This window comes from Papio anubis, chromosome 9 (assembly GCF_008728515.1).
Source record: "Papio anubis isolate 15944 chromosome 9, Panubis1.0, whole genome shotgun sequence".
Classification (NCBI taxonomy): domain Eukaryota; kingdom Metazoa; phylum Chordata; class Mammalia; order Primates; family Cercopithecidae; genus Papio; species Papio anubis.
Genome location: NC_044984.1, coordinates 101,877,057 through 101,902,813, shown reverse-complemented (window position 1 = coordinate 101,902,813; position 25,757 = coordinate 101,877,057). Strand labels below are relative to the sequence as shown.

General features: G+C 46.5%; 1 protein-coding gene across 4 annotated transcripts in view; it reads right to left on the bottom strand.

The window, feature by feature from the left end:
* BTBD11 (BTB domain containing 11) overlaps positions 1-25,757 on the bottom strand; it is a 337,966-nt gene that overhangs the window by 72,150 nt on the left and 240,059 nt on the right. For 3 of the 4 annotated variants that reach the window (XM_017946172.3, XM_031650718.1, XM_031650719.1), the window contains one exon: positions 7,027-7,179. In XM_017946172.3, coding sequence (XP_017801661.3) covers positions 7,027-7,179 — 153 coding nt within the window. Of the gene's footprint in view, positions 1-7,026; positions 7,180-7,325; positions 9,906-25,757 lie in introns of those variants that run through there. The other variant, XM_031650720.1, reaches the window with a different exon arrangement.

The window sequence follows — 25,757 nt, the reverse complement described above, 5'->3', positions numbered from 1 at the left end:
CACATGCCACAAAACCCAAGATTCCAAGTCTGTTTCCCTCCTACCACTGCCTCCCAGTGTTACGGGTTGACCTGTGTTCCCCAAAAAGATACATTAAGTCCTGACTCCTTTTCCATGTGGGTATGACCTTATTTGGAAATAGGGTCTTTGCAGATATAATCAAGTTAAGATGAGGCTATTACAATGGGCCTTAATCTATTTTGACTACTGTCCTTACAACAAGATGGAAATTTGGACACAGACACAGAGGGAAGAGGGCCATGTGAAAATGGAAGCAAAGATTGGAGTGATGCTGCCACAAGCCAAGGAACGCCTGCAGCCACCAGAGGCTGAAAAAGTCAAGGAAGGATCCTTGACTTTAGAGGGAGGCTTTTGAAGGAGTATGGCCCGGCAGCACCTTGGTTTTGGATTTTTAGCCTCTAGAAAGGTGAGACAATAAATGTCTGTTGTTTGAAGCCAGCCAGTGTGTGGTACTTTGTAACTGCAGCCCTAGGAAACTGATACTCCCAGCTTCCCAATTCCCCTCTTTGGAGACATCTCTGGTTATCCGTTTCTTATCCATCCTTCCAGAGGCAGCCTAAGCATGTACAGCAAATACACGTGTGTGTATTTCACACAAGGCCAGTGCTGACACTGTATACCCTGCTATGTATAGATTATTTTTTATTTGAGAACACTCCAGGACCATTTTTTATATTGTGATAAAATAGACATAACATCAAATTTATCGCTTTAACCATCTTTAAGTGTACAGATCTGTGCATTAAGTATATTCACATTGTTTTGCAACCATCTATCTCCATCTGAAACTCTGAACGCATTAAACACTCACTCCCCCATTCCTGCTCCCCCTGCCACCAGGGCCACTTAGAATATTTATCACTCCCTCTTCTTGACATTCATCACCAAGTCCTGCTGCTTCTGTCTTCTCTGTTTCTGTTGCATCCTTCCCTGTTTCTCCATCCTCACTGCTCCTGCCTTCCTCCGGCTGTCAGCCTCTCACGTGGATCACTGACTCCAGACTCCCCTGCCTCTGCCCGCCTCAGCCCACTGTCTACAATGCCAACAGCCCGTCTTTCTAAAATATAGATCTGTTGTCATTTCCTTGTTTACAAATCTGCAACAGCTCCTGCCCCCTGCAGATACTGCCACAGTTCTTTTGCACAGCATAAAAGACCTTCCACGGTGAGTTTGGTCCTGCCTTCAGCTCTGTAACCAATGCCTGGTGCAGGGCCCATCCCACAGTGGGTGCTCCCTGTTTGTTGAGCCCTATGCTCTCTCTGTCTGAATTCCTTGTGTTTCTTCCAACAGTTTCCCACCTTGAGGCCTTTGCATATGTGGTTCCCTCTGTGTGGACTTATTTCTCTAATGCCTTCTCCCCTTCTTCCCCGTTTTCACCTTCTCCACCTGATACATTTCTTTATTCTTCAGGATTTCAATCACATGGCACCTCAGCAAGGAGGCCATTTCTTGCTTCCTCAAACCTAGATCTCTACTGACCTCCCTAGAGCAGTCACCACATTCTTCTGTAATTACGTCTGGGCCTCTCTGCCCACCTCCCACCCAGCCAAGCACAGAGCAGGCCAGCACACCGCAGGTGCTCCATACATGTTTGCTGAGTGCAAGGTACTAGCCTGGCTCCTCAGGCAGGTTCCAAGGCCTGTCCCTGACTCTGTTAAGCGAGGACAGCTGAACCCCAAAGCAACTCCCCAGGGATCAGGCAGAGGGCAGTTTTTCTGCTTTCTGGGAGGCGCTAATGCATTGACATCAGTTCGGGGGAGGCAGTGGCTCCAAATGGGTCACCACGGGGCCGTGGCGTGGAGTGTGATGTCTGCTGGAGGTGAAGAAGGGGTTGGCAGCCCAGCCGGAGAGTCTGTGGGGAGTTGCAGGATTTGTTCAGGGCCAGCTAAGGACAGGGCATTCAAGGAGAGAGGAGAGAGAAGTTTCTGACTCTGTGAGAGGCTGGGGAGTTTTCCAAGGCCTCACAGAGCCACGCGCTGGGCCCAGGTGCTCAGCCTCTGCAGGTGACCCGTGGAGGGAAAGATTGGGGAGGTCCGAGGTCTGAATTCAGGGGTCAACGTGTGGACATGACTGGGGGAAATGGCTGGTGCGGATGCAGCTCTAGATGGCTTTTGGAAAGCCATAAGCCCCTTGCCCCATAAGATACCAAGCCTTTCTTTAAAGCAGGAGCATGACCCTGCCCCTGCCCCTGCAAGGTCCTTAGGAGCTGTCCAAACCCCTGATGGATGTGTCCCTCCCTCCTCACTTCCTCTCTACCCCTCACCCTGTTTCGCTTTCTTTGTGGCACTCAGGCTCTATGAAATAATCTTGCTCATTGGTTCGCTATTGTTTACCATCCGTATCACCCCAGTGACATTTAAGTCCTGGGGACTCCATGTCTCCTGACCCCAGAAAAAGATCAGGTACCATACAGATCTCAGGAGGGAATGGATGGTAACTTTTGACACCAACGGTTGGAATTCCCCTTATCTGGATGATCTTCTTCTCAAAGGGCCACAGAGGTTGTCCTGTGTGGGCTGGGCAGGCCTCAGCACCCCATTCATCTTTGGTAAATGAACCTGAACTTCCAGCTGTCATTATAGAGTTGTATTTTAGGAAAAGTGCTGTTGAGGCCCAGCCTTCACCTTATAATCCAATCTGGCCCACACCAGACAAATAACAAAACCTGTCAGCCTCAAAAGGTGCCCAGGGGACCTGGGAAGGGTTGAAAGTAGCAGGTCATAGAGTGGTGCAATTCGTTAAATTCATCCCTGACCCCCGCCAAGTTTCCCCAGCTCACAAGGCAGCTGTTACTACCAGCTTTACAGAGGATGAACCAAGTCCTGTGAGATGGGGGAGGGGACTTGCCCAAGGTCACCTGCTGGAAAGCAGCAGACCTAGATGAGAGCATCTGTGTGGGGATTGGCACTTAGTAGGTGCTCAATAAATAGAGCAAAGTCAAGAATGTAATGACTCAGGTTTCCTGAGTCCCATTCTAATACTCTTTGCAGCTTACCACCCCTAAACTTTCCCATTCTGGAACAGCTCAAAATCTGGGTTACATGGCAGAAACACTCGCAAAATGAGTAACCATTTTCTGAAATAAACTCATGGTTCAAACAGCCCCCAAATCCTGTTGATAGGTACCATTTATCAGCTAAGAGAGGACTTAAGAACACCCCTGACTACCTTTATTTTAACACGGCCTTCACTCCAGAGCAGAAAAATGGCCTCTTACATGAGGAAAATGACAGTATTTACTCTGTATATTTCCGACAGTATTTACTCTGTATTTTTCAAAACCAGTAATTAAGAAAACATAAGAAACCCTGTCAAATGTATTAATTGCTCTTTTCTTCCCTTCCACTGCCCTCCCCACTCCTTCACCTTCCAAAGAACAAGAAAAAAGGCGGGGGTGGGGTGGCGGGAAGAATTCACAGGTTTGTATTATCTGATACTTTAATTAAGGAAGAATAAATGGGACACCACTGTGAGCTTAGAAACGCAGCCTCGTGGAATGGAATTCCTTTTTGAATAAACCTGATCACCATGGTGAGACTTTCCCTTAGCTGCATAAAGACAAAAGCAGAGCTCTGGCAGCTTTTGATCAAGGTCACTCTGCAAATCAATGGCAGTGCCAGCATCAGACCTGGGAATCCTTGACTCTGGTCTCTCTGTCCAGGCTGGTATCCAGGCTGCCTCCCACCAGGAAACCTCGGCCAGCTGGTAGGTAATTATATGTGCTAATAGTCACTGACACTCCAGTCGCCAATACCACGTCCCAAGTTCCCGCATTGTTAGAACACCAAACTGCCTTCCCCTTTCTAGGGCTGTTTATTTAGAAAGAAGGAGCTCAGCTCTGACTGACTCAGAACTAGAAGCCCACCCGGCAACTTCTAAAATGAATGTCTGGGAGGGGAGAGAGGCAAGGAGACTGTAGTTTTACATTATTTGCCAAGTCCTCCATTCTAGCCCTGCTCTGCCTCAGAGCAGCTGTGTGACCTTGGACAAGTCCCATAACCTCAGTGGGCCTCAGCCTTCTCATCTGTAAAATGGGATAATAAAGGCTGTCTTGCACAGTTGTTGGGGACAGCTATGTACACGCCACATGGACTGTAAGTGTAAGAAACAGGGTGGGTCCCTGGTATCTATCTGTTGGGTGTCTTGAAAGAACAAAACTTCTTTGATCCTGTTACCTGCAAAATGGAGACAGTAATTCCTACTTCATGTCACATTAAATGAGATTAGAAAATATACGTGTAGATATATCTGTATGTTGATTAGTCTGAAAAATGTGTGTTCTTTTTGAAAGAAATGGTTTATCCTTTCATGTCCTGAATTTTTTGTAGCTAATAGAACTTGTAAGTCCTTCACTTACTATTTAGGTAAGCTAACTCAATATTTTAGTTCTCTCTTTGAAGATGATTTCCAAATCAAATGAAAATTTAGCTCGAACAATCAATCAGTATATTTTCTGTACACAAATCATCATTCAGGAGACAAATGAGTCAAGAATGAAGACATAAATGATTAAAAAGAGCCCAGGGACTCAGAGGAACCAACTTCCTCTGTTCCTCTGTGCATTCTGGCCTGTGTGCACATCACATTCACATCCTGAAAGCCAGGGCTGAGGCTTCCAACTGGACAGATGCTGAAATTGAAATCCTTGGTGTGACTGTCAGAATGACACACAATTGGTTGCTGGACCATGCAGAAAGAACTCTGTGCTGGGGGAGGGGTGCAGAGATGGACAGTGGCCCCTGAGGCTCATGTTCAGTCTGCAAAATTGTGAAAAGGGACAGAGCTATCCAGAAGATAGCATCCTCCGAGAGGGCTTGTCTAGGTCTAGAGTGATGGAGCAGAAAAATGACACATAGTTGTATCAGTGGGTCTCTGGGTGTGATATATGGCTCCCAACTCTGTCACTTACCATCTGTGTGATGTTGGCAGAGTTACCTAATGTCACTAAGCCTTGATTCCCTCCTCTGCAAAATGGGGCAGCACTGCTTTTTTCTGGATACCAATGTTTGTTTTGAGGCTCTTATGAGAAAGTATTAAAGGTCTTCAAAAATTATAGAATAATACCTAAGTAGGAGCCGCCTCATTATTTCAGTGGTAGCAGAGGCTCGGGGAATTTAGTTAAAAATGACCGCTTTATAGGCACTTACTTCCTTTCAGGCATTGTTTGAGTGAATAATGCACATTCATTATCCCACTTCGTGCTCACACCAACCTCTAAGCAGAGCTGCTATTCACATTTCCACATTACTCATGGGAAAACTAAGGTCCAGAGAGGTTAACGAGCTTGCCCAGGTTTGCACAGTTGATTAACTCTGGTGGTGAGATCTGGACCCAGGCAATGGCATCCTGGAGCCCAGGCTCCTAACTTTTAAGTTGTGGGGTCTCCTGAAGGTATGACAAACAAGGAACGCTTTGTCAGTTAGCACTAAGAAAACATCTAACCTTTCCTGTCACCCAGCAGTCCCAGGCTTCCTGCAAGAGGAAAGCAGGAGCTGCAAAGACATCCAGGTTGGAGATCAGGGCAATGGGCAGGAGTGGTGGGAGTGAGAATGTCCCCCCCACCCCTGAAAACAGGAGGCAGGACAGTCTGGTGGCAGAGGCTGGACTTAGAATAGGACCACAAGAATTTCTTCCTTGGTACCTCTACCTACAAGCTGCTCTACCAATGGTTCCTAATCTGTAAAATGGGAAGATTATGCCAACCTCATGATGCCCCTTCAGGGATTAAAGGAAATAAATCTTTTGTTGCAATTGATAACTAGCACATAGTAGGTACTCAGTGAATGACCTCACCTCTCCCTGAGATGGGCTGTTATTGTAGGTGGCAAGGTACAAGGCATGGTGGCACAACCAGAAAATGCCTGGACAAAAATCTGAAGGCACGAAAGCTCAGTGGTTAGAACTATGATCCCAGGGCTCTGGGTTGCCTGAATTCATATCCTGACTCTATTATTTACTACTCTTGTGACTTTGAGCATGGTATTTAACCTATCTGTGCCTCAGTTTCCTTACCTTTGAAGTGAGCATAATCACAGTACCTACTTTACAGCGTTTGGGAAATATTCATCTGGGTAAAGCACTTTGAACAGTGCTCGGCATGTGGTAAACATCCAATAAATGCTAGCAATGATGACTTTGACTAGCTCTCTGCATGTTCTTGGGCTGAGGGACAGCTCTGGGCCTTCAGGGGGCTGTTTCATACCGCAGACCCACTATTTCCTTGCAGAACCCCAATCAGATCTGAAAGGGCAGAACTCTCCGCCCTTGGCCCAGTTGGATGAGCTGTGGAGGACAGGCAGTCTCCCATCAGTGGGTAGGAGGGGACTTGAAAATGATGACAATGACACTTGGGAAACAGCTGGGAGTGGGGGGAGTAAGGAAAGTGCATGCTCTTAGGTTTGTGCGTGTGCGTGCGCGTGAGCGTGCACACACACACACACGCCCCACTGGATTTATGTGCTTTTTGCATTTAAAGCCAGATTATGACTCACCTGAGTGAGTTCTTTTATTTCTCTTGCTTTGGCTCAAAATGAGCAGCCACGCAAGAGGCCCCTGAGTGACCCAGGAGTAATTCCCACCTTGATGGAGGAGAGCCCTGGATACAGGCCTGAGGAATGCAGAGAGGACCACTCCATCCTCACGCAAGTGAAAACGCAGAGGCGCTCTCTGACCCAGCCAGAAATTTCACTCTGCAAGGTTTGGTTAGAAAACTACAGGAAGACCGGATTTTACCGGGAGAGGAGAGAGAGAGGGAGAAGCTAGGCGCAGAGAGAATAGCCAGAGAGAAGCCACACCGACATCTGTAATCTAAGAATCGGGCCTCGCCGCGTTCTTTAATCCCGCAACTCCAGGGACCTGCTTATTGTTCAGCCCCCGCCTGCCACTTCAACCAGGGAGCCTCCACCCCAGCGCCGCCGAGGTGTGCGGGGCTCTAATTGGAGGGGTGGAGGTTGCGAGCCCGGAGCCCTCCCTCCCCTGCCGCCCCACGCCGGCCCCCGCGCCTACCTGAGCTGGCGCGGTTCGCAGTCCACACCGGGCAGCAGCAGCCGGGCCGCCTGGCGGACGTCGTCGCTGTCCATGGAGAAGCTGCGGCGGTGGCCGGCGTGCGCCACGGCCACCCGGATCCACTCCATCAGCGGCGGCAGCACGAGGAAGGGCCTGCGGCGGGAGGAGGGACCCAGAGATGCGCGTTAGGGCCTCCCTGGAGGCAGGGGCTGCCGGCTCGGCCCCACCCCCTGCTCGGGGGATTCCCCCCCCATCTCCCGACTCCCCAGCCCACTCCCCGCTTTCCCTGGAGACCCTGCCTCTGAATTCCAGAGTAGTGGGAGAGCCTTTGGAGACATCCGGACCGCACCGGTGACCCCGGGGCAGGCTCTCTGGAATCCTTGGGCCTCAGTTTCCTCATCTGTAACCTGGGGATAATGTGACTAGGAAAGGCTAGGAGGTAACTGATCTGGGAATATTATCCCTTTCGGCGATCATGTGAACATAAGGATGAGTCACTTGAAGCACCAAGCGCAGGGTCTGGAGCGGCGGAAAACCAATCAGCGCCCGGTGTTATTTCTATTTGGGGCTCCCTGATTGTGGGTCCAAGCCTAAGGTGTCCGCTAGCGCTTCCTTCCCATCTGCAGCCTGGTCCCTGTTGTCTTTCTGGAGCTCTTTCAGGCTTCAGCTCTGCCCAGGCAACATGCTGCCAAAAGGCTTTAGCACCTGGAAAAGGCTCTCTAAAGAGAGCCAGGTTAACAGGCAGCCTTCCCCCAGACCCAGCCAGGCTGGGCAGCCGCCCAGTGGCGCCAACAGTTTGAGGCCCCTTGGACGTTGGTCACACCCCTGAAACTCTGAGAGCCTCAAGTTCCCTGCCTGCTAATTGGATCATGGTAGGCTGTTGCAAGCTTGTTGCAAGCATTAACTGAGACAATGCCTACCACTGAAGGACAACTTTCTAAGTGCAATGCATTTGTGCCATCTTCCTATTTCTTCCAATGATGATAAACTCTGTCCTCACATTAGGATTACTGGAGAAGATTTTGAAAAAGTAATGACACTTGAGTCCTGTCCCAGGCATTCTGATTTAATTGGTATAGGGTGCAGATGGACACAGGTAGTTTTTAAAACCTCCCCATGTGAATTTAATGTGCATCAGAATTATCTGGAGAGTTTGTTAAAATACAGACTGCTGGGTCTCATTCCCAGAGTTTCTGATTCGATAGATCAGGAGAGGTACCCAGGAAATGCATTCCTAACTGGTTCCTGATACGGATGCTGCTGGTCTGAGGACCACATTCTCAAAGAACCCCTGCTCTAAAGTCATCGTGAGAGGGCCTGGGAATCATCTGGCTCTATATCCAGCGATGGTGATTGTGTTAGAGTCCAAGAACTTAATTTTAACAGGCAGCCCCTGCGATTCTGATTTAGGTGGCCCAAGGACCACACTTTGAGAAACGCACTATGTAGATCCAAAAGGTTTCCTGCCATTCAGCAAGGGTCAGACGAGCATGAAGCCAGTGGGGTTCCCCAGGTGCAAAACTGAAGGAGGCCAGGTTGTGCAAATATATTCTGGGCATGTTTCTTGCCGCCCCCCGCCCTGGGGCTGCCATTCAGTCCAGCATGACCACCATGGCATTGAGAAGAGGATGACAGGTAGATGGGGTTACAAGTCAGCCAGCCCCCTTGAGAAATGCAGATGTCATGAGCTTCCCAGAAAGTTTTTGGTGGCAGGTGCCAGTTTTCCTAACGTCAGATCTATTTATCCGATGTTAATAATATTCAGCAGCTCAGCCATTTACAGTCATTCATGGTCTCATCTGAATGCCTAGGACCAACCTCTGTGCTAGTTATGATTATGCCCATTTCATTGATCAGGAGCATGATGTTGATTCAGGTTAAGTATCATGCCCTGGACCACAAGACGAGCAAGAGCTGGGAGTCAGACCCAAGTTATTTGACTGCATATCCTGTGTGCAGAAACCCCATGTGATATCGACATTCTGTTGTCCAACTTGGTAGCATGCACTCTGTTACTCAGCATGCACCTGTCACCCCAGGGGATCTGATCAGGTCATGGACTCTTGCTGGTATGCAATGGGCTAATTCCTGTTCATGCAGCTCAGCCTCCTGTCTGTAAGGCTTGAAGCCCTTTAACCTTCAAACCACAGGCTAAATCCCATTTCTCCCTAGATGTTCCTCCTGACTTTATCCCACTTGAATCCCTCGCATTGTGGGCCTCACCCCAGAGGACTCCTCTGGCCTTACCCGCTGCTTCTGCAAATGCCCCATTAGAATGTAAACTCCACCAGGGCAGGGAATGGGGACTTCTTGGATCACCACTCCTGCTGCAGCCCCAGGACGCTGCCCGGCACACTGTAGGCATTTAATAAATATTTGCTCATGTCACAGACTAAGATTTACCAATTTCTTACTCGGTGAAACCAATAAAATTGCGTTTCTGGACCTGTGGACCTATCTGTGGGGCAGAGTCCCAAGGATTTTCTGCCTGAATCGGCCTGCTTCTTAGGCTGTCTCCCTCATTCTCCCATTCTCTCCATCACCTAAACTGAATCAGGCACTCAATAAACACACATTGACTTGAAATTGAATTGGATTCTACTGTCTCAGGTGAGCAGAACTTATTTTTGTCACAGTGTTTCCATCACTGTTGGAAACCAGCCCCAAGTGCTCAGAGAACTCCTCTCTGGATTAGGTTTCAGAGGCACCTCCCACCATCATTCTTTTGCTCAGTGGCCCCAAAGCACAGCCCACAACCCTGAGTCCCTGGGGGACTGTATCTCCATCACAGAACTGCCCTTGGGCTGCTGTCTTTCATGTTAGATGCCAAGCGAGGCCCAGGGCACACAGCCAATGCCTGGTGAATGCCAAAGAATAGGAAAAAAAAAAAAAAAGGCTCTGCTGCCTTCAAAATAACACCTTTACCAAGACAGCTCGCAAGCCCCAGAATAAGACACCTTGAACCGCAGGATTCCAGCCTCTCCTGGAATTTTCTATGTACCTATTCTCTCCTTTCAACATTGCCTTCTTTTTGTCACTCTGACCTTAATAGTTTATAAGCTCATGAATTCTTTGCCAGTAACTCATTTAAAAATCTTCTTATCTTGTCTACTCAGAGGGGAAAAATAGCATTATTTGTGATGTTTTCTTTGGAGGAATTGGAGATGGGAAAGAATTCGAGGGCCCTGAGTTGAGGAGAGGGTGGAGAATGCTGAAGAAAAAATCTTGCATTCTCTTTATACATTTTTTTTAAGAGAACAATGTTCCACTGGTTGTCTCTTTTATTCTGAAGTTGTTTGCAGTGACTAAAACCCAAAAGAAGCTTGAGGAGCTCATGGTTTAGTGAAGTGGTTCTTAGACTTCGTTGAACATCAGAATCACACGAAGAGCTTGTTAAAATGGCAACGGCCATGATTTTAAATCCAGAGTTTGGCTCCAATAGGTCTTGGGGTAGGGCCTGGGCATCTGCATTCTAAATAAGCTCCCCTGGAAATTCTGGAGCAAGGCAGGTTTGTTAATCCCTGACCGGGTGGCCTGAGATGAGCAGAGGAGGGAGATGGTCCACCCAAACAGGACAGTGGCCATCTACATCTTCACTGTGGTGTTAGGAGAGGTATATAGGGTGCAACTGGAGGCTCTGGAAGGAAAGAGAAAGCCGTGATAGGCTTCCTTGCAGGGTCAAGCCAGCACGTCAGCTCAGGATGGTTGTTGAGCCCAGATTCAAGTAGGAGATGGAGAACATACACGGACACAGCCTTTCTCTGAAATGGTGAAGAGAGAGCTGGTGATGAGGCTGACCATCCAGGATGGAAAAGGAGTTTGGCTGGGGAGTCTGGGTACTAGAAAGAATGTTACAGGATGTGGGGAAGGCCTGGTTTGGGATTCCGCAGAACTGAATCCCAGCCCTGGATCTGCCAGGAACTCACTGGAGGGCTCCTCTGGCCCATCAACGTTTTGGCTTTCAGTGTCTTCACCTATAAAATGGGGTGAGTTTGGATCAGATGGTCTATTTCAGGGCTCAGCAAACCTTTTCTGTAAAAAGCTAGCTAGTAAGTATGTTAGGCTTTATGGGCCATATGGTCAGTCTCTGTTGCTACTACTCAACTCTGCCATTGCAGCGAGAACAGCCACAGATGATACACAAATGAAGGAGCTTGGCTGTGTTCCAATAAAACTTTACTTACAAATGCAGATGGTAGGTCAGAGGTGGCTACCATTAGCCTGTTCACTTCTTTCCAATGCTAATATTCTTTGATTCTATTGGAAAAACCAGTTGCTGGGGCTTTAGGAAGTACCTAGTGTGTGGACTTGGGAAGATGGAGAGAAAACCATGGAAGTCCTAATGACAGACAGAAAGTTTTGGGGAGATCAGAAGATAGGACCCTCCCACAAAGAGGTCATGGTTGGATATGGGGAATATTGAGCCACAGGCATATCCAGAGGTAGTATATTAAAAGGTATTGAAAGGGTTGCTGAGGGTGAGGTTGGAGACGTGGTAAAGAATGTGGAGTAGACATGTAACCTAGGAGTGAGAACATCCATGGGGTCTGGAATTCATCGCACATGCTAAACTGCCTTGTTCTGGGGTTCAGAGAAAATACCTATTATTATGGGCTGAACTGTGTTCCCCCAAATTCCTATGTTACAGCCCTAGCCCCCAGTACTCAGAATGTGCCTGTATTTGGAGAGAGAGCCTTTGAAGAGGTAATAAAGTTAAAATGAGGCCAATAGAGTGGCCCTAATCTGGTCTGACTGGTGTCCTTAGAAGGAGAGGAGATTAGGACACGAGAGACACCAGGGTTGTGTGTGCACAGTGGGGCAAGAGGGTGGCCATGCACACCAAGGAGAGTGGCCTCAGAGGAAGACAACCCTGCCAGCAGCTTGATCTGGGGCTTCCAGCCCCTCCAGAGTGGGGAAGAAATCAATTTCTGTTGTTTAAGCCACCTGGTCCATGGCATTTTGTTATGGCAGCCCCAGCAAACCAATATACTTGAGGTTGGACATTTTGAAGAAAACTTGAGCAAAGGGTCCCCAAACCAAGAAATCCTATTTTGAGGTTTCAGTCTGCAGTAGAGGGGCTTCAACTGGAAGCTCAAACTCCTTAGAAAGCTGATGGTGTTTGGTTTGTTTCCTTTGACCTAGTGCAGTAGGGGATGGGGTCAAAGCATTTGAGGATTGTACAGTGCTGTGGTTAGGGGCACGGGCTCTGGAGAAAGACTGATTGGAACGGGATTCCAGCTCTACCTTCTAGCAGTGGGAACCTTGAACAAGATATTTCAATTGTCATGCCTCAGTTCTCTCACTGGGAAAATGGGGATAATAACAGCACCCACTTCAGAGGGTATGGTTGGCTGAAGAATGCCCCCACCCCTAACCCAAGATGTCCACATCCTAATCCCTATAACCTGTGAAAGCTGCCTTATCTGGCTAAATGGACTTTGCACGTGTGATTAAGTTCAGGATCCTCCAAGTGGGCCCTAAATGCAATGACAAGGGTCTTTATCAAAGGCAGGCAAGAAGGTCAAAGGAGAAAGGAAAAGAAGCAGTGGAAGAGGTTGGAGTAATGAGAGGAGGAGCCATGAGCCAGGTAATGCAGGCGGCCTCTAGAAGTTGGAGAAGGCAAGGAAATAGATTCTCTTCCAGAGCCTCCAGGAGGAACCAACCCTTCCTACACCTTGACTTTAGCCCAGTGAGGGTGATTTTAGACTTCTAGCTGCCAGAACTGTTAAGAGAAGAATTTTGTGTTGTTTTAAGCATCCATGTGTGTGGTAATTTTTTACAGCAGTCACAGGGAACAAATAAACAGGGTTATTGGAAGAATTGAATGGGATGATGTATGTAGCGTGGCGCCCAGTACCGAGAAAGTGCTCAATAAATGGGGGCTGTTATTATCATCACCACCAACATTGTTTTTAGCATCACTCACCTTCTCCCTGTCAGGTGCAGGAAAAGGCCTTGCTACACAGAGCGACATAGAGGGATGTTCCTGCCTTTTCTTTACAAATAGATGCAAACCTCTGCAGTTGCTATAGCCTTCCCTTTGTAAACTATGCGGCCCTGACTTTTCATCTTTGTTATTTGTTGAGTGTTTCTTAGACTGGAGAGGAATTTAGATATTTGTGGTTTAGGAAGCTCATAACTCCAGAGACACAGAGAGTGAAGGAAAAGCAGCTACATTGATAGTAGACCATATCCGGTGCTGGTTTCTATAGCAATACTCATTGTAACATCACTGCATCTGTGGGCACCAAAGTCAGGAAGATGGTAGAGGTAAGAGGTGGCCACGGCTGGTTACTATAGTGATAGCCCTACTGTGCGAGGCACGGTCCAACTGCCCACGAGGGTGGTTTCTGCAGATGTCCTGGAGTGGGGGAAGCCAAGGTAGTGTTCTAGGTCAGTGCTTCTTAAATGTTTCTGTGCCTTTGAGTCACTTGGGATCTTGTTAAAATGCAGATTCCGATTCAGAGGGTCTGGGGCAGAGCCTGAAATTCTGCATTTCTTTCATTTCTTTCTCTCTTTTTTTTTTAGATGGAGTCCTGCTGTGTCACGCAGTGATCTCGGCTCACTGCAACCTCTGCCTCCTGGGTTCAAGCAATTCTCATGCCTCAGCCTCCTAAGTAGCTGGGATCACAGGCATGCGCCACCACGCCCAGCTAATTTTGTATTTTTAGTAGAGACAGGGTTTCACTATGTTGGCCAGGCTGGTCTTGAACTCCTGACCTCAGGTGATCCACCTACCTTGGCCTCCCAAAGTGCTGGGATCAGAGGCATGAGCCACCGCACCCAGCTGAGACTCTGCATTTCTAATGAACTCGAGGTAATGATGCAGCTGCTGGTCTATGGAACATATTTTGAGTAACCATGACCCACAGAGAATCATGACTCAAGCCAGAAACCAGGGAAGATGAATTCTGTTATTAAGTGGGGGAGAAAAAGGGGTCACAGGTCTAGGAGACAATGGAATAGAAGGAGTTGAGCTGGTGCATCAGATTGACAGAGCCTGGTTCATGAGCCTTTGTCAAGCTGCAAGTGAGGTTGGGAAAAGTTAGTGCCTGGTGGCTTCAGTTTTTATCATAAAGGTGGATTCTGTCTCCACCTGGATTCTCATTTAGTCTTCCAACAACCCTATGAAGCACTTCAGTCTTGGGGAGTTTGTTCTGAACCAAGCATTGTCTGCAGACGATTTTGTATTCATAGCAGTATTTAGTATCATCCTGGGAATATAAGCACTTGAGAAAGACACCTTGTGATGTTAATTTTATGTGTCTACTTGGCTAGGTCACAGTATCCAGATATTTACTCAAACACTAGTCTGGACATTACTCTGAATTTTTAGATGAGATTAACATTTAAATCAGTAGGCTTTGAGTAAAGCAGATTATCTTCCATAATGTGGATGGGCCTCATCCAAACAGTTGGAGGCATTAAGAGAAAAAAAAGACTGATTTTTCCCCAAAGAGGGAATTCTGCCAGTCGACTTGAGCTGCAACCTCAACTCTTTTCTGGGTCTCCAGCCTGCTGACCTACCCTGCAGATTTTGAACTTGCCAGTATCCACAATCTTGTGAGCCAATTCCTTAAATCTGTGTGTATATATAAAGCATATTAGCCAGGGCTCTCCAGAGAAACAAAACCAGTAGGATATGTGTGTGTTGATCAATCTGTCTCTCTATCTGTCCACTCACCATCTATTCCTTCCATCTATCCATCCATCCATCCATCCATCCATCCATCCATCCATCCATCCATCCACCCACCCACCTACTCATCCATTCCATCCACACATCCATCCATTCATCCACCCAGCCACCCAGCCATCAATTTATCCAACCAGCCACCCATCCATTCATTCATCCACCTACACATCCACCCATACATCCAACCATCCATCCGTCCAATCTCCTTTCCACCAACATGTACACACATCCTGTGAGTTCTGTTCCTCTGGAGAAACCTGACACACTTCTGCAATGGGATTTAGTTGCCTGCAGGGACATAGCCTTCTCTTTCTACTGCTGATTCTGCCTTCCTCACCATCATACACAATTGGCTGAGGCAGGGAGGAAGCTCAGTGTGCTAGATCCCATGGAGGATGACTTCCCCACATCCTGACTATGCACAATACACCACTTGGCAACCATGAAACAGAGGCCTCGTGGAGAGAGTCAGTGCTTTTAGGGAAAAGTAAGCCATTTTGTACCAAAGTACAAGTCTTCTGCAGTGTGAAGGTCAGTGCCACTTATGAGTGATTACATAAATTGCCTGAAATGGGGCAAGTGGGCAAAGGGCACAGGTGAGGAGGTGATTTCTACGGATGCTGCCCAGACACATGCGACTGACCAAGGAAGCATCTCTGGCTTTCCAGCTGCACATCCTAAGAAAGGTGATTTAGAGGGCTGAGGGCTGCAAACAGCGCTGAGGACAGGCAGGTCTAGGCAGAGCGAGCAAAAATGATACATGAATAACAACAACCTCCACCCCCCCTGCAAACAGCTACACATCCCCTAGGCTTCATTTCCCTTCCCATCCCAGAGAAGGATTCCTTTTCTCTTCCCTGCTTCTGCTTCCCTGGGGACTTGGCTCAATCACTTATCTCCCTGCAGTCCCATGACTTCAACCTCCATCTCCTCTCTGTATGTTTCCCATCGGTATTTAGGCATTCAACATGCTCCAGGCTCTCACAATTTAAATAGGATGTGAGCAAAACTGTAAGAATTCATGGTCCTCCTGGAGCATTAGCCTGGATGCTCCATCTAGTTCTCCATCTTCAGGGAGTCTCCAGATCACCTGGGGAGTTGGTGAAAATGGATATTCCTGGGTCTGTACCCTTTTGCTTGGTGTGTTAGTTTCCTATGACTGCTGTAGCAAAATACCACAAACTTGGTGGCTTGAAACAACAATCTGGTGGCCATATGTTGGACTTCTGGCCTCTCACAGCTCTGGAGGCCAGAAGTCCAAAATCAAGGTGTTTGCAGGGCCTCCCCTCCCTCGTGGAGATCTAGGAGAGGGTCCATTCCTTGCCCCTGTCAGCTTTTGGTGGTAGCTAGCATTCCTTGGCTTGTGGCTAGTCACTCCAGTCTCTATCTGTGTCTTACATCACTTTCTCCTTCTTTGTGTCAAGCATCCCTCTCTCTTATAAGGATACTTGTGATGAGATGTAGGGCCCACTCAGATAATCTAGGAGAATCTCATGTCAACATTAACAGAATCACATTGGTAAAGACTGTGTTTCTTTATAAAGTAGCATTTTCTAGTTCTGTGCATTAGGACTTGATCATTTTGGAGCTATTTGTGATTTACCCTGCTGCACTTGGCATCTGCATCTTATCTCTTATTCTCTGTAGGTATTTTCTGATGCCGACCAAAGGCTGAGACCCTCAGGTCTAGAGAGTGCTAGCTGTGAACTGCAGGATGCTCAGCAAGCTCAGTGTCCATCACATACCACGTGGGGACCAGCCAGCCAGACTGTGCCTCTCTCCGCTAGGGGCTGCCTGTGCCACAGACCGGCCTGGTTTAGGAAGGCAGAGGCCTCTGGGGAGGAACCTGATCTCAAATGGGGTGGGATGATGATGGGGTCCAGGATATAAATGGCCCTGGGAGGGGAGCCACAGCCTCAGAAGTGGAGAAGCCACAGGCTCCGTGTGAGGCTGCCGCAGAACGCTCCTTGCAGGCTTGGGCACAAAAAATAAACATCCAGGAGGCAGCAGAGGCTGTACAGCTTCATATCCTGAGAGAGGTGGCTCTAGAAGCCTAAAAGGGCAGGGCCTGGCCTGGTCAGGGCCAAGAGGCAAAAGCCAGGGTGGGCTCCTAGGGGCCATGTGGGCCTGCTTCTGCCTCCAAAAAAAAAAAAAACAACCATAAAAATTAGCAAAAGGCAGCACACAGCCTTACAGATTACAGAGGAAACCCACTACACTTTCACATCTGGTGCTAATGTGGTAGAAAAGGTATGTACTCTGATGATGTTTGTGCCAGGCTTTATCATTTGCTAGCTGTGGGACCTTGGGCAAACTACTCACCATCTCTGTGCCTCAGTTTCCTCATATGTGAAACAGGGGAACTGTAAGGCCATACCTCAGGATTATTGTGAAGATTAAGGGAGAGAATGTCAGTAAGGTGCTTAGCACATAGTAAATGCTCAACAAACTTAGCTACTATTGAGGGCTTGTTGTATGTGAAGCAAGGCTCTGAGCATTTTTCTGATGTTGGCTCATTTGATAATGACAAGAGCCCTAAAGTAAGTGCTATTATTAGATAACAAAGTAGAGGCACAGAGAGATTACCTAACTTACCTAAGGACACACAGTTATAAGCAGCAGTGCCAGGATATACCACAGGCAGCTGGGCTCAGAGCCAGGCCTATTCGCCATGCATTATATCATTTCCAGGCAGAGGCGAACAGCATGTGTACAAAGGCCCAGAGGCAGCCTGGAGCCTGGTGCTTTGGGCCTCAGCTTGTTGTGACTGGGGCTGAGACACAGAGGGCAACGGAAGGAGAGGGACTGGTGGGAGGCAATGTTGGAGAGGGAGGCAGGGGGAGGGGCAGACAGGTAGGGCCTGCAACTTCTGGAATAAAACTGTACATTCCTAATATTTTTATTCTTCCTCAGATAGGATTGCAGTTGAAAAATACAAAATCAGAAATGTATTTGAAAAAAAAACCATCAAGAATGGATTGACATCCAATCCCACTGGAAACAAGAAAAAAAAAAAAAAAAAAAAAAGAATGGACTGACAAAAACCCCTCTAAGAAGGTAAAACTATAGATTAGCCATAACCCTTTATATAGAAAGTTAAAAAGAAGGGCCGGGCATGGTGGCGCATCCCTGAAATCCCAGCACTTTGGGAGGCCGAGGTGGGTGGGTCACCTGAGGTTAGGAGTTTGAGACCAGCCTAGCCAACATGGAGAAACCCCGACTCTACTAAAAATATAAAAAATTAGCTGGGTGTGGTGGCGCGTGCCTGCAGTCCCAGTACTTGGGAGGCTGAGGCACGAGAATCGCTTGAACCCGGGAGGTGGAGGTTGCAGTGAGCCGAGATCGTGCCACTGCACTCCAGCCTGGGCAACAGAGTGAGACTGTCCTGAAAAGAAAAAAATACAAGAAAGGTAACAACGAATATATTTACACTGGGGCAGAGGCTGCTGGTTTTCCCTCTATACGTGTTCTCCTCTTCTTCCTTAATAATGAAACTCAGAATCTTTAGTTGGGCTTATGACCATCCAGCATGAAGATTATATTTTTTAGCCTCCTTTGCACCTAGGAGACAAGTTCTTACAATGACGTCTAAGCAGTGGTTCCTTGTGAGACTTCCAGGAAGGGCCCTAAAGGGAAGAGGCCCAACCTTCTCTAGTCTTCCTTCTATAAGCAAGACTGTGGACATGATGGCTGGTGCACAAGCAGCCAAACTGGACCATGCGGTGGAAGCCACTTATTGATAAAGGCAGAGCAACAAGATAGAAGCAGCGCCTGGACTTCTGACCATTGCTTAAGTGGCCATACCTGCCCTGGATTTTTTACCTCCAGGCTTTGTTTGTATGATAAACTTCTATCTTGTTTAAACACCAGCTATTTGCGTTTTCTGACACTGGTGGCTGAATCTAAGTGACACGTATCAATTCCTATAACACTGAAGTTATATCTCTGTTTCTCCTATTGTGTCAACATGGATTCATGTTTCTTTCTGTTTAAAAAAAAGGACAAAGACCTTTCCTTTTAACAGATATCGTCTAAACACTATGAACTTGTTGTAAACTTGAGACTCTCTATTTGTTCTCAGAAACCACAGTTGTGAAAATATTTGTTGCAATGAATTGTTTTTGTTCATTTAAAGGTGTGAGCTATGTCACAGGAAGCTGAATTTGTTCAACCTTGTGAAAATTTACCAACCATGGCTTTGAACTTATCATGTTAACCCAATCAAGAAAAATAACAATATAGACAATCTAAGAGTCAGAAACACATCTCAAAGTCTTTATCCTTGCAAACATTGTCTTGCCAGTGAACATTTTAAATTTAAAATTAACAGATCAATTCTAAACACCAAGCAGAATTTCTTCCACAACCCAAACCAGAAAGGAATGTAAGGGAGAGGCTGAGCAGTCCAGATCTTCCCCCATGTCATCTTTGGTGTCCTTGCCACTGGGTGGTGGCTTTGAGAAGATGATATTCTAGTTCCCTTGTAATAAACTGCTTGGACTCACATCACCCTGCATGTGGCAGTATGACAGAATGGGTTAAATGTGTGCTTAAGCCCTAATCAATCAGAACCCTACTTAGGAAACCACAGGCTTAGCTGATTCCCTGGGTCTCCTGTGTCACTACAGAATAATTCGTGCACTGAGTCAGAAGCACGTTTGGACCAGCTCTGGTATTAACTAGCTGTGTGACTTGTGTATCTATCTGTTCCATCCCCTGGGCTTCAGTGTCTTCACAGGTAGAGTTAGGAGACCACAGAACCTTCTCTTCTAGCTTAAAATGACAGTACCATATTTTGAGAGAAAGAAATAACAAAAATATTAATATAAGGAAGCTAGGGGAAAAAGCCTGTGAGGGTAGCTTCCAATAGAACTTTCTGTCCAATAAAATTTTCTGCTCTGATGAAAAATGTTCTATGTCTGTGCTGTCCATTTTGGTAGCTACAAACCTCAGTGGCTGCTCAAGACTTCAAATGTGACTAGTGTGATTGAAAAACTAAAATTTTAACTAATTTAACTTTAAATAGCCACATGTGTCAGTGGCTATCCTCCTGGACAATGCAGCTCTAAGAGATGTCTTTTGGGTCAGTACAATTTCAGACCAGAATCCCAGCCAAGTAGGGTAGTGGAAAGGGGGCTATGGTAGATATTAGGCAACCTGGATTTTTGACTTTGTCTTTCCATTATCATGATCTACACACATCATCATCACTTTTACCATGATTTTATAGCCCCCACCATTTCTTAAGTGCCTATAATATTCCAGGCCCTGTGCAGAATGCTTAAATATATATAATATTCCTATCTTACAATGATGAACAAACTGTTACAAGGCTTGGCAAGATTCAGTAACCTGCACAGAATATCACAGTTATTGGGGGAGAGCTAGGGTTTAACCTCAAGTCTGCTAGAATCCAAAGTCCATATGTTTAGTCATTATTTTATTGCTTCTCCAAAGACCAGTGTGACATTGAGTCACTGAGCACTAAGATATAGTCACGTGTCACTTAGCAACCAGGATACATTCTGAGAAATCCTCTGTTAGGTGATTTCATCATTGTGTGGGCATCAGCACATCAATACATCAAGAATGTACATCAAGAGTCCACTTATACAAACCAAGATGATATAGCCCAACGGTCCCCAATCTTTTTGGCACCAGGGACTGGTTTCATGGAAGATAGTTTTTCCATGGACTGGGGGAAGAGGGGAATGGTTTCGGGATGAAACTGTTGCACTTCAGATCATCAGGCATTAGATTCTCATAAGGAGCACAACCTAAATCCTTTGCATGTGTAGTTCACAATAGGGTTTGTTCTCCTGTGAGAATCGAACGTGGCCTGTGATCTGACAGAAGGCAGAGTAATGTTCATTTGCCTGCTGCTCACCTCCTGCTGTGCGGCCTGGTTCCTAACAGGCCATGGAATGGTACTGGTCTGCGGGCCCGGGGTTGGGGATCCCTGGTGTAGCCTACTACACACCTAGACTCTAAAGGATAGGCTGTTGCTCCTAGACTGCAAGCCTGAATAGCATGTGACTGTACTGAATACCATAGGCAGCTGTAACACAGTGGGAAGTATTTGTGTAACTAAACATATTTAAATGTGGAAAAGGCACAGTAAAAATACGGTACCATAATCTCATGGGACCACCCTTATGTATGTGGTCCATTGTTGACTGAAACATTGTCCCATGGCACAGGACTGTACTTCAGTTCTTCATCTGTGAAGTGAGGAGACTGGGCCATATGAATCTAAGTTCCACTTGTAGAAAGGTCATGATTCCTATACCCACAAGGGCGACACTTTTGCATAATGAATGCTGTGGTTTACACTTGTCACCATGTTACTCAGAAAGACCCTGACTACTCTGAGCACAGGCCAATGATTTCCCTTCCCCTTGACTTGATTATGGATTTAATTGATTGATTGAGTCAGGGTCTTGGTCTGTCACTCAGGCTGAAGTGCAGTGGTGCAATCTCTCAGCTCACTGCAGCCTTGAACTCCTGGGCTCAGATGATCCTCCCACCTCAGCTTCCTGAGTAGCTGGGACCACAGGCAGTTGCCACCATGCCAAGCTAATTTTTTAAACCTTTGTAGAGATGAGAGCAGTCTCCCTCTGTTACCCAGGCTGGTCTCGAACTCCCGGGCTCAAGTGATCCTCCTGCCTTGGCCCCACACAGTGTTGGAATTACAGATGTGCTAGAATTACAGGTGTGAGTCACTGCCCCTGGCCTATAGAATGTTTTTAAAAGCTTCTGAGGTGATTCAGATCTCCAGAAAAGGCCTAAGAGTATCAGCCCTGGATTGAACCTGCTGCAGTCAGAGAAGATCTTTCATGAAGTGTGTTTTGGTAAAGATGGTGTGTGTGTGTGTGTGTGTGTGTGTGTGTGTGTGTTTAAATTAGATGATGAAAGCTACATCATACCTGTTTCCTGTTTTGCCTTGGTGGCTAAGAAACTCAATGCTAAATTTTGTGTTAAATTGCAGTAACAAACCTTCGGAGAGATTTTCTGCTACAGCAGTCTTCCTTACTCTTAGTGACATGTTTTTTACATTGCTATCTTTGTTTAGTAATTCTGTTATAACCAACTCATACTGTGAATCTGGCTCAAGTCCCTTTCAGAGTTAAATTGGTTATAAATGATGAATAAATAAACATCATTTGTCTCAGGTTGCACCAAAGCCCCAAGAATAACTGGGATAATAAGAATAAGAAATTAGAATGACACCATGTAGAAAGAGACGGTTCCTTCGAGGAGGTAGGGGATGGGAATGGGATAGAATTTTCTGGTAAAAAGAAAAATAAAAAAGGAACACAGAGAAAGGAAGGAAAGAAAAGAGAAATCTCTAGAAGAATTAAAAATCAAGGAAAAGATAAGAGCAGGAAAAGAGGTAATTTTTGGTGCCTGCACAAAACCACTATTTGGCCATTTAGCAGATTGATGGGATCTCTATGTGTGCAAGAAGAAAACATACATGCAATTTACTTCCCAGTCTAAATGTTACCCATTTTACATTTTGCTGAATCTGGAGGTGAGGGATGATAGAAACCAGGAAGGAAGCTTGTGATTTTAATAAAAGGAAAATCAAAAGGGCTACTTATTAAGCCGGACATTGGTGCTATATAGGGAAGGACTCTGAAAAGGTCAGGACTTCAGGGCCTCTCATTCCATGGACACTGGCAAAATATTCAGGGCTGAGTATCTGGTGAGATGGAAAGGGGACCACATGTGCCCCTGCCTGCCTACCTGTCTAATTCCTTCTCAGGAGAATCCTGAAGTCCCTCCCTCCAAGGAAAGGGGTTGATTTCTGGGGCCAGCTGTAAGGTGGCAGAGCAACTACCAACCAGGGGGTGAGTGTAAAGCCCACAACTGAGGAAGAACCAAAGCAGATCTCATCAAGAGATGGAGGCCCTGTGAGGTCAGGAGATGGAGGGGTGCAGGCTGGAAAGCGGGGGAGTGTTTGGATGTGGCTGGGGTACGGCAGCTGGCTCTGAATGGGAAATGGTGCAAGGTGCGTGGAGGAGGCACAGATGTCTCCTAACCCTTTGGTGCTTCTCTCCCCTAAAGAGTGAGAATAACAGAGGGGAAATGAAATAGGGGTGGAAGTGCAATTATATGGAAGATTTACATTCAGGCATCTTCATCTGCGTCCGGCATGCAGCACATATAGTCGGAATTGTCACAAATTTAAACATTAGATGAAGACAAACACAACATTAGATTCAGGGGGAAAAAAAAAAGTCAGAGAACAAAGATGCCAACAATGTCAGGGTTGGACCCATTTCCTTCAAGTCCTCCAGCCATAACTGTAGCATAGCAATACCACAAAGTGCCTAATGGGGGAGCTCCTGCATACGTGCTCAGTGCACAGGCTTGGTTCTGAAGGCTTTCCCATCAGTTCTTTACACCTGTTCTCCTGTTTCCAGCTTCCCAGCCTCTCTCGGTCTTGCTATATATTCCTCTTTGCTCATCACTGGGATGGGTCCAGGTTGAAGCTTTGCTTTGCTCAAATCTGGTTATATACACCAGTCACATGCTTTGCACCTTTCCAGGTACATCCCCCTCCTGTATCCTTCTAGCATACAGATCATTTTTCCTGGGTATGGACTCTGTGGAGATGGCTCCTGCATTGGGCTTGCCCCAGTGTAACAAGTAGGAAACCAGGCCTGTGCAATGGGCTAAACAGAAATCACTTTCGTCTTCCGGAATAGTGCAGGCCGCAAGCAAAGCCAAATAGACATTATTATAATGCTTGAGTGTGAACTCCACTGTCCAAATCTCCAGAGTGGGGATCCCTGGAATACGGTAACCATGCTTGCTCCTCACTGGCTTCACCCTGTTCTTTGATGCCCAGGACAGGAGATTTCACATCAGTCAGTGCTAAAGAAACGTTTGTTGAGTTAAACTGATAGTTGCTTCCAAGAGTGCAGGCTCTGGAGCTAGAGAGCTTTGGGTTTTAATCCTAGTGCTGCCAAATAATTGAGTCAATGACCAAATTTCAGCAAGTCACATGGCCAATGAGCCCAAGGTTCCAATCTGGAAATGGGGTGATACGTGCCCTGCAGGCATGCCTAGCGCACAGAGATGCTCAGGAAATTTCAGCTACTTTTAAATAATGCAAAGCTGCACCGAATTAGGGATTAGACTGGGTTTTTAAGCCTCAAGGAGCAAAAGTAGTACTGGTGGTAGCCCCAGGGAGCACATTTCTGTTCCACATGAGTGAGTCTTGGCTCTCTGAAGCTGGGATGGGAAGTCTCAAAGACTGGTGTCTTGGTTGGTTGATCCTTTGGGAAGGCTGTTGGAAAGGAGAGTCGAACATACAATGGGTGGCAGGACTAGATAACTTTCAGAGCCCCTCCCAACCCTAAGAGTCTAACACTCTCAATTTAACTGATTGGCCAAACACAGACACACACACACACACACACACACAGAGTGAGAGAGAGAGAGAGAGAGAGAGACTCATTTTAAGATCAGACCATTGTGTTATTTTCATAATAATTTCCTGATTCTAGTTTCTCTCTTCAATCCTTCACATTGCTGCCAGGATGAAAGCACTAACATGGAAATCTGGTCGTCCAATTATAGCACAGATTTTTCAGCCTGGCCGTTTATTAATTGGCCTCAACCTACATTCGCACCTGTCATGCTCCCATTCCATGCCTATCTAGCACCAATGTGCTGTGGTCACAGCAAATGACCAGGCATTTTGGGAATACACTGTGTTTGTTCATCTCTCCCTGTCTTGGCCCCTGCTCTTGTTTCCTTTCTCTTTCTACCCTTTCCATCCAGTACAGTCCTACTTATTTTTCAAGATGCTGATCCAATGTCACCTCTTCAAGTGTTCTCCAAGGGCCCCCCATAACCACAGTAGTAATTTGTTTCTCTCTTCCTCCATAGCACTCTGTGCACAATGCCCAATAACACATATTATACTTTTGTTATAACTTATGTCTTCACTGCCACCCCAACCACAGTGTAGGGGCATGAATTGTTCATCTTTGTATCCTCCAAACTTGCACATAGTAGCACTTGTCACTGCTCAAGATGACATTGTAGATGAGTTTCCTGGTTTGTTCAGTCTCCTCTGCTAGACTCTCCGCTTCCTGAGAGCAGGAGCTTACCATGTGTTCTGCTACCTCCCCAGAACTTCGAACAGTGCTGGTACTTTGTAGGTCCTCAATCACCTTTCTTTGAGTGAATAAATGATTGTTAAATGAATTAATGAATGTAAAATTGAGTTCTGTGAATTTGCTTAGCTTAAATTCTGGTGGTTTTCCCACTTTACTCCAGGGAATGGTTCACTGGAATGGTTTATAAAGACTAAGAAAAAAGATAAAAATAGCAAAGTGTGCCTTATTTTCAGTTGCATTAAGGGTAGGAATTTCACATAATTAAGATTTAATGAGAACCAGGTTTGGATAAAAACTATATTAAAAGCGGGCCCAGGATCCTGCCAAGGGCCCAGAATAAATCCCAGTGACCCTCAAAGACTTCAGAGTCTGGGAAAGACAGAAATGGAACAGAAATGTCAGACTGGCGTTAGGACCATACTCCTCTTGCGTTCAGATGTTCCCTGGTCCAGATCTGCCAACACAATGAAACTGGTCCACATAGGAAAGGCTGGCAAAAGTGTCACTGGCCAAAAGGCTTTGGGAACAATCACAAGGCTGTGCTAATTCCAGAACAGGCAAACTCACACAAGAATAGGTTTTCGAATTGCTAAATGGTACTGTTCCTAATGCTTTTGTGTTTGTAGGCAAGGAGAGCAGACTTAGGATACTGCGGGGTTCAAACAATGATTTAGAGCCTATACTACGACAATGCCCAATTTGTTTTAGTTCAACTCATCTCAAATAATTCAATCTGACAAAAATTTACTGAGCTTCTCGTCACATATGGAATAGAAATCAGATCCCTTTGCAGGCCCAAGAGGCCCTGTAGGATCTGACCCTGCCCGCCTTGGACTCGTCTCTGATTACACTCCCCATTCACTCACTCTGTTCCAGCCTCCTTGCTGGTCCTGGCACGT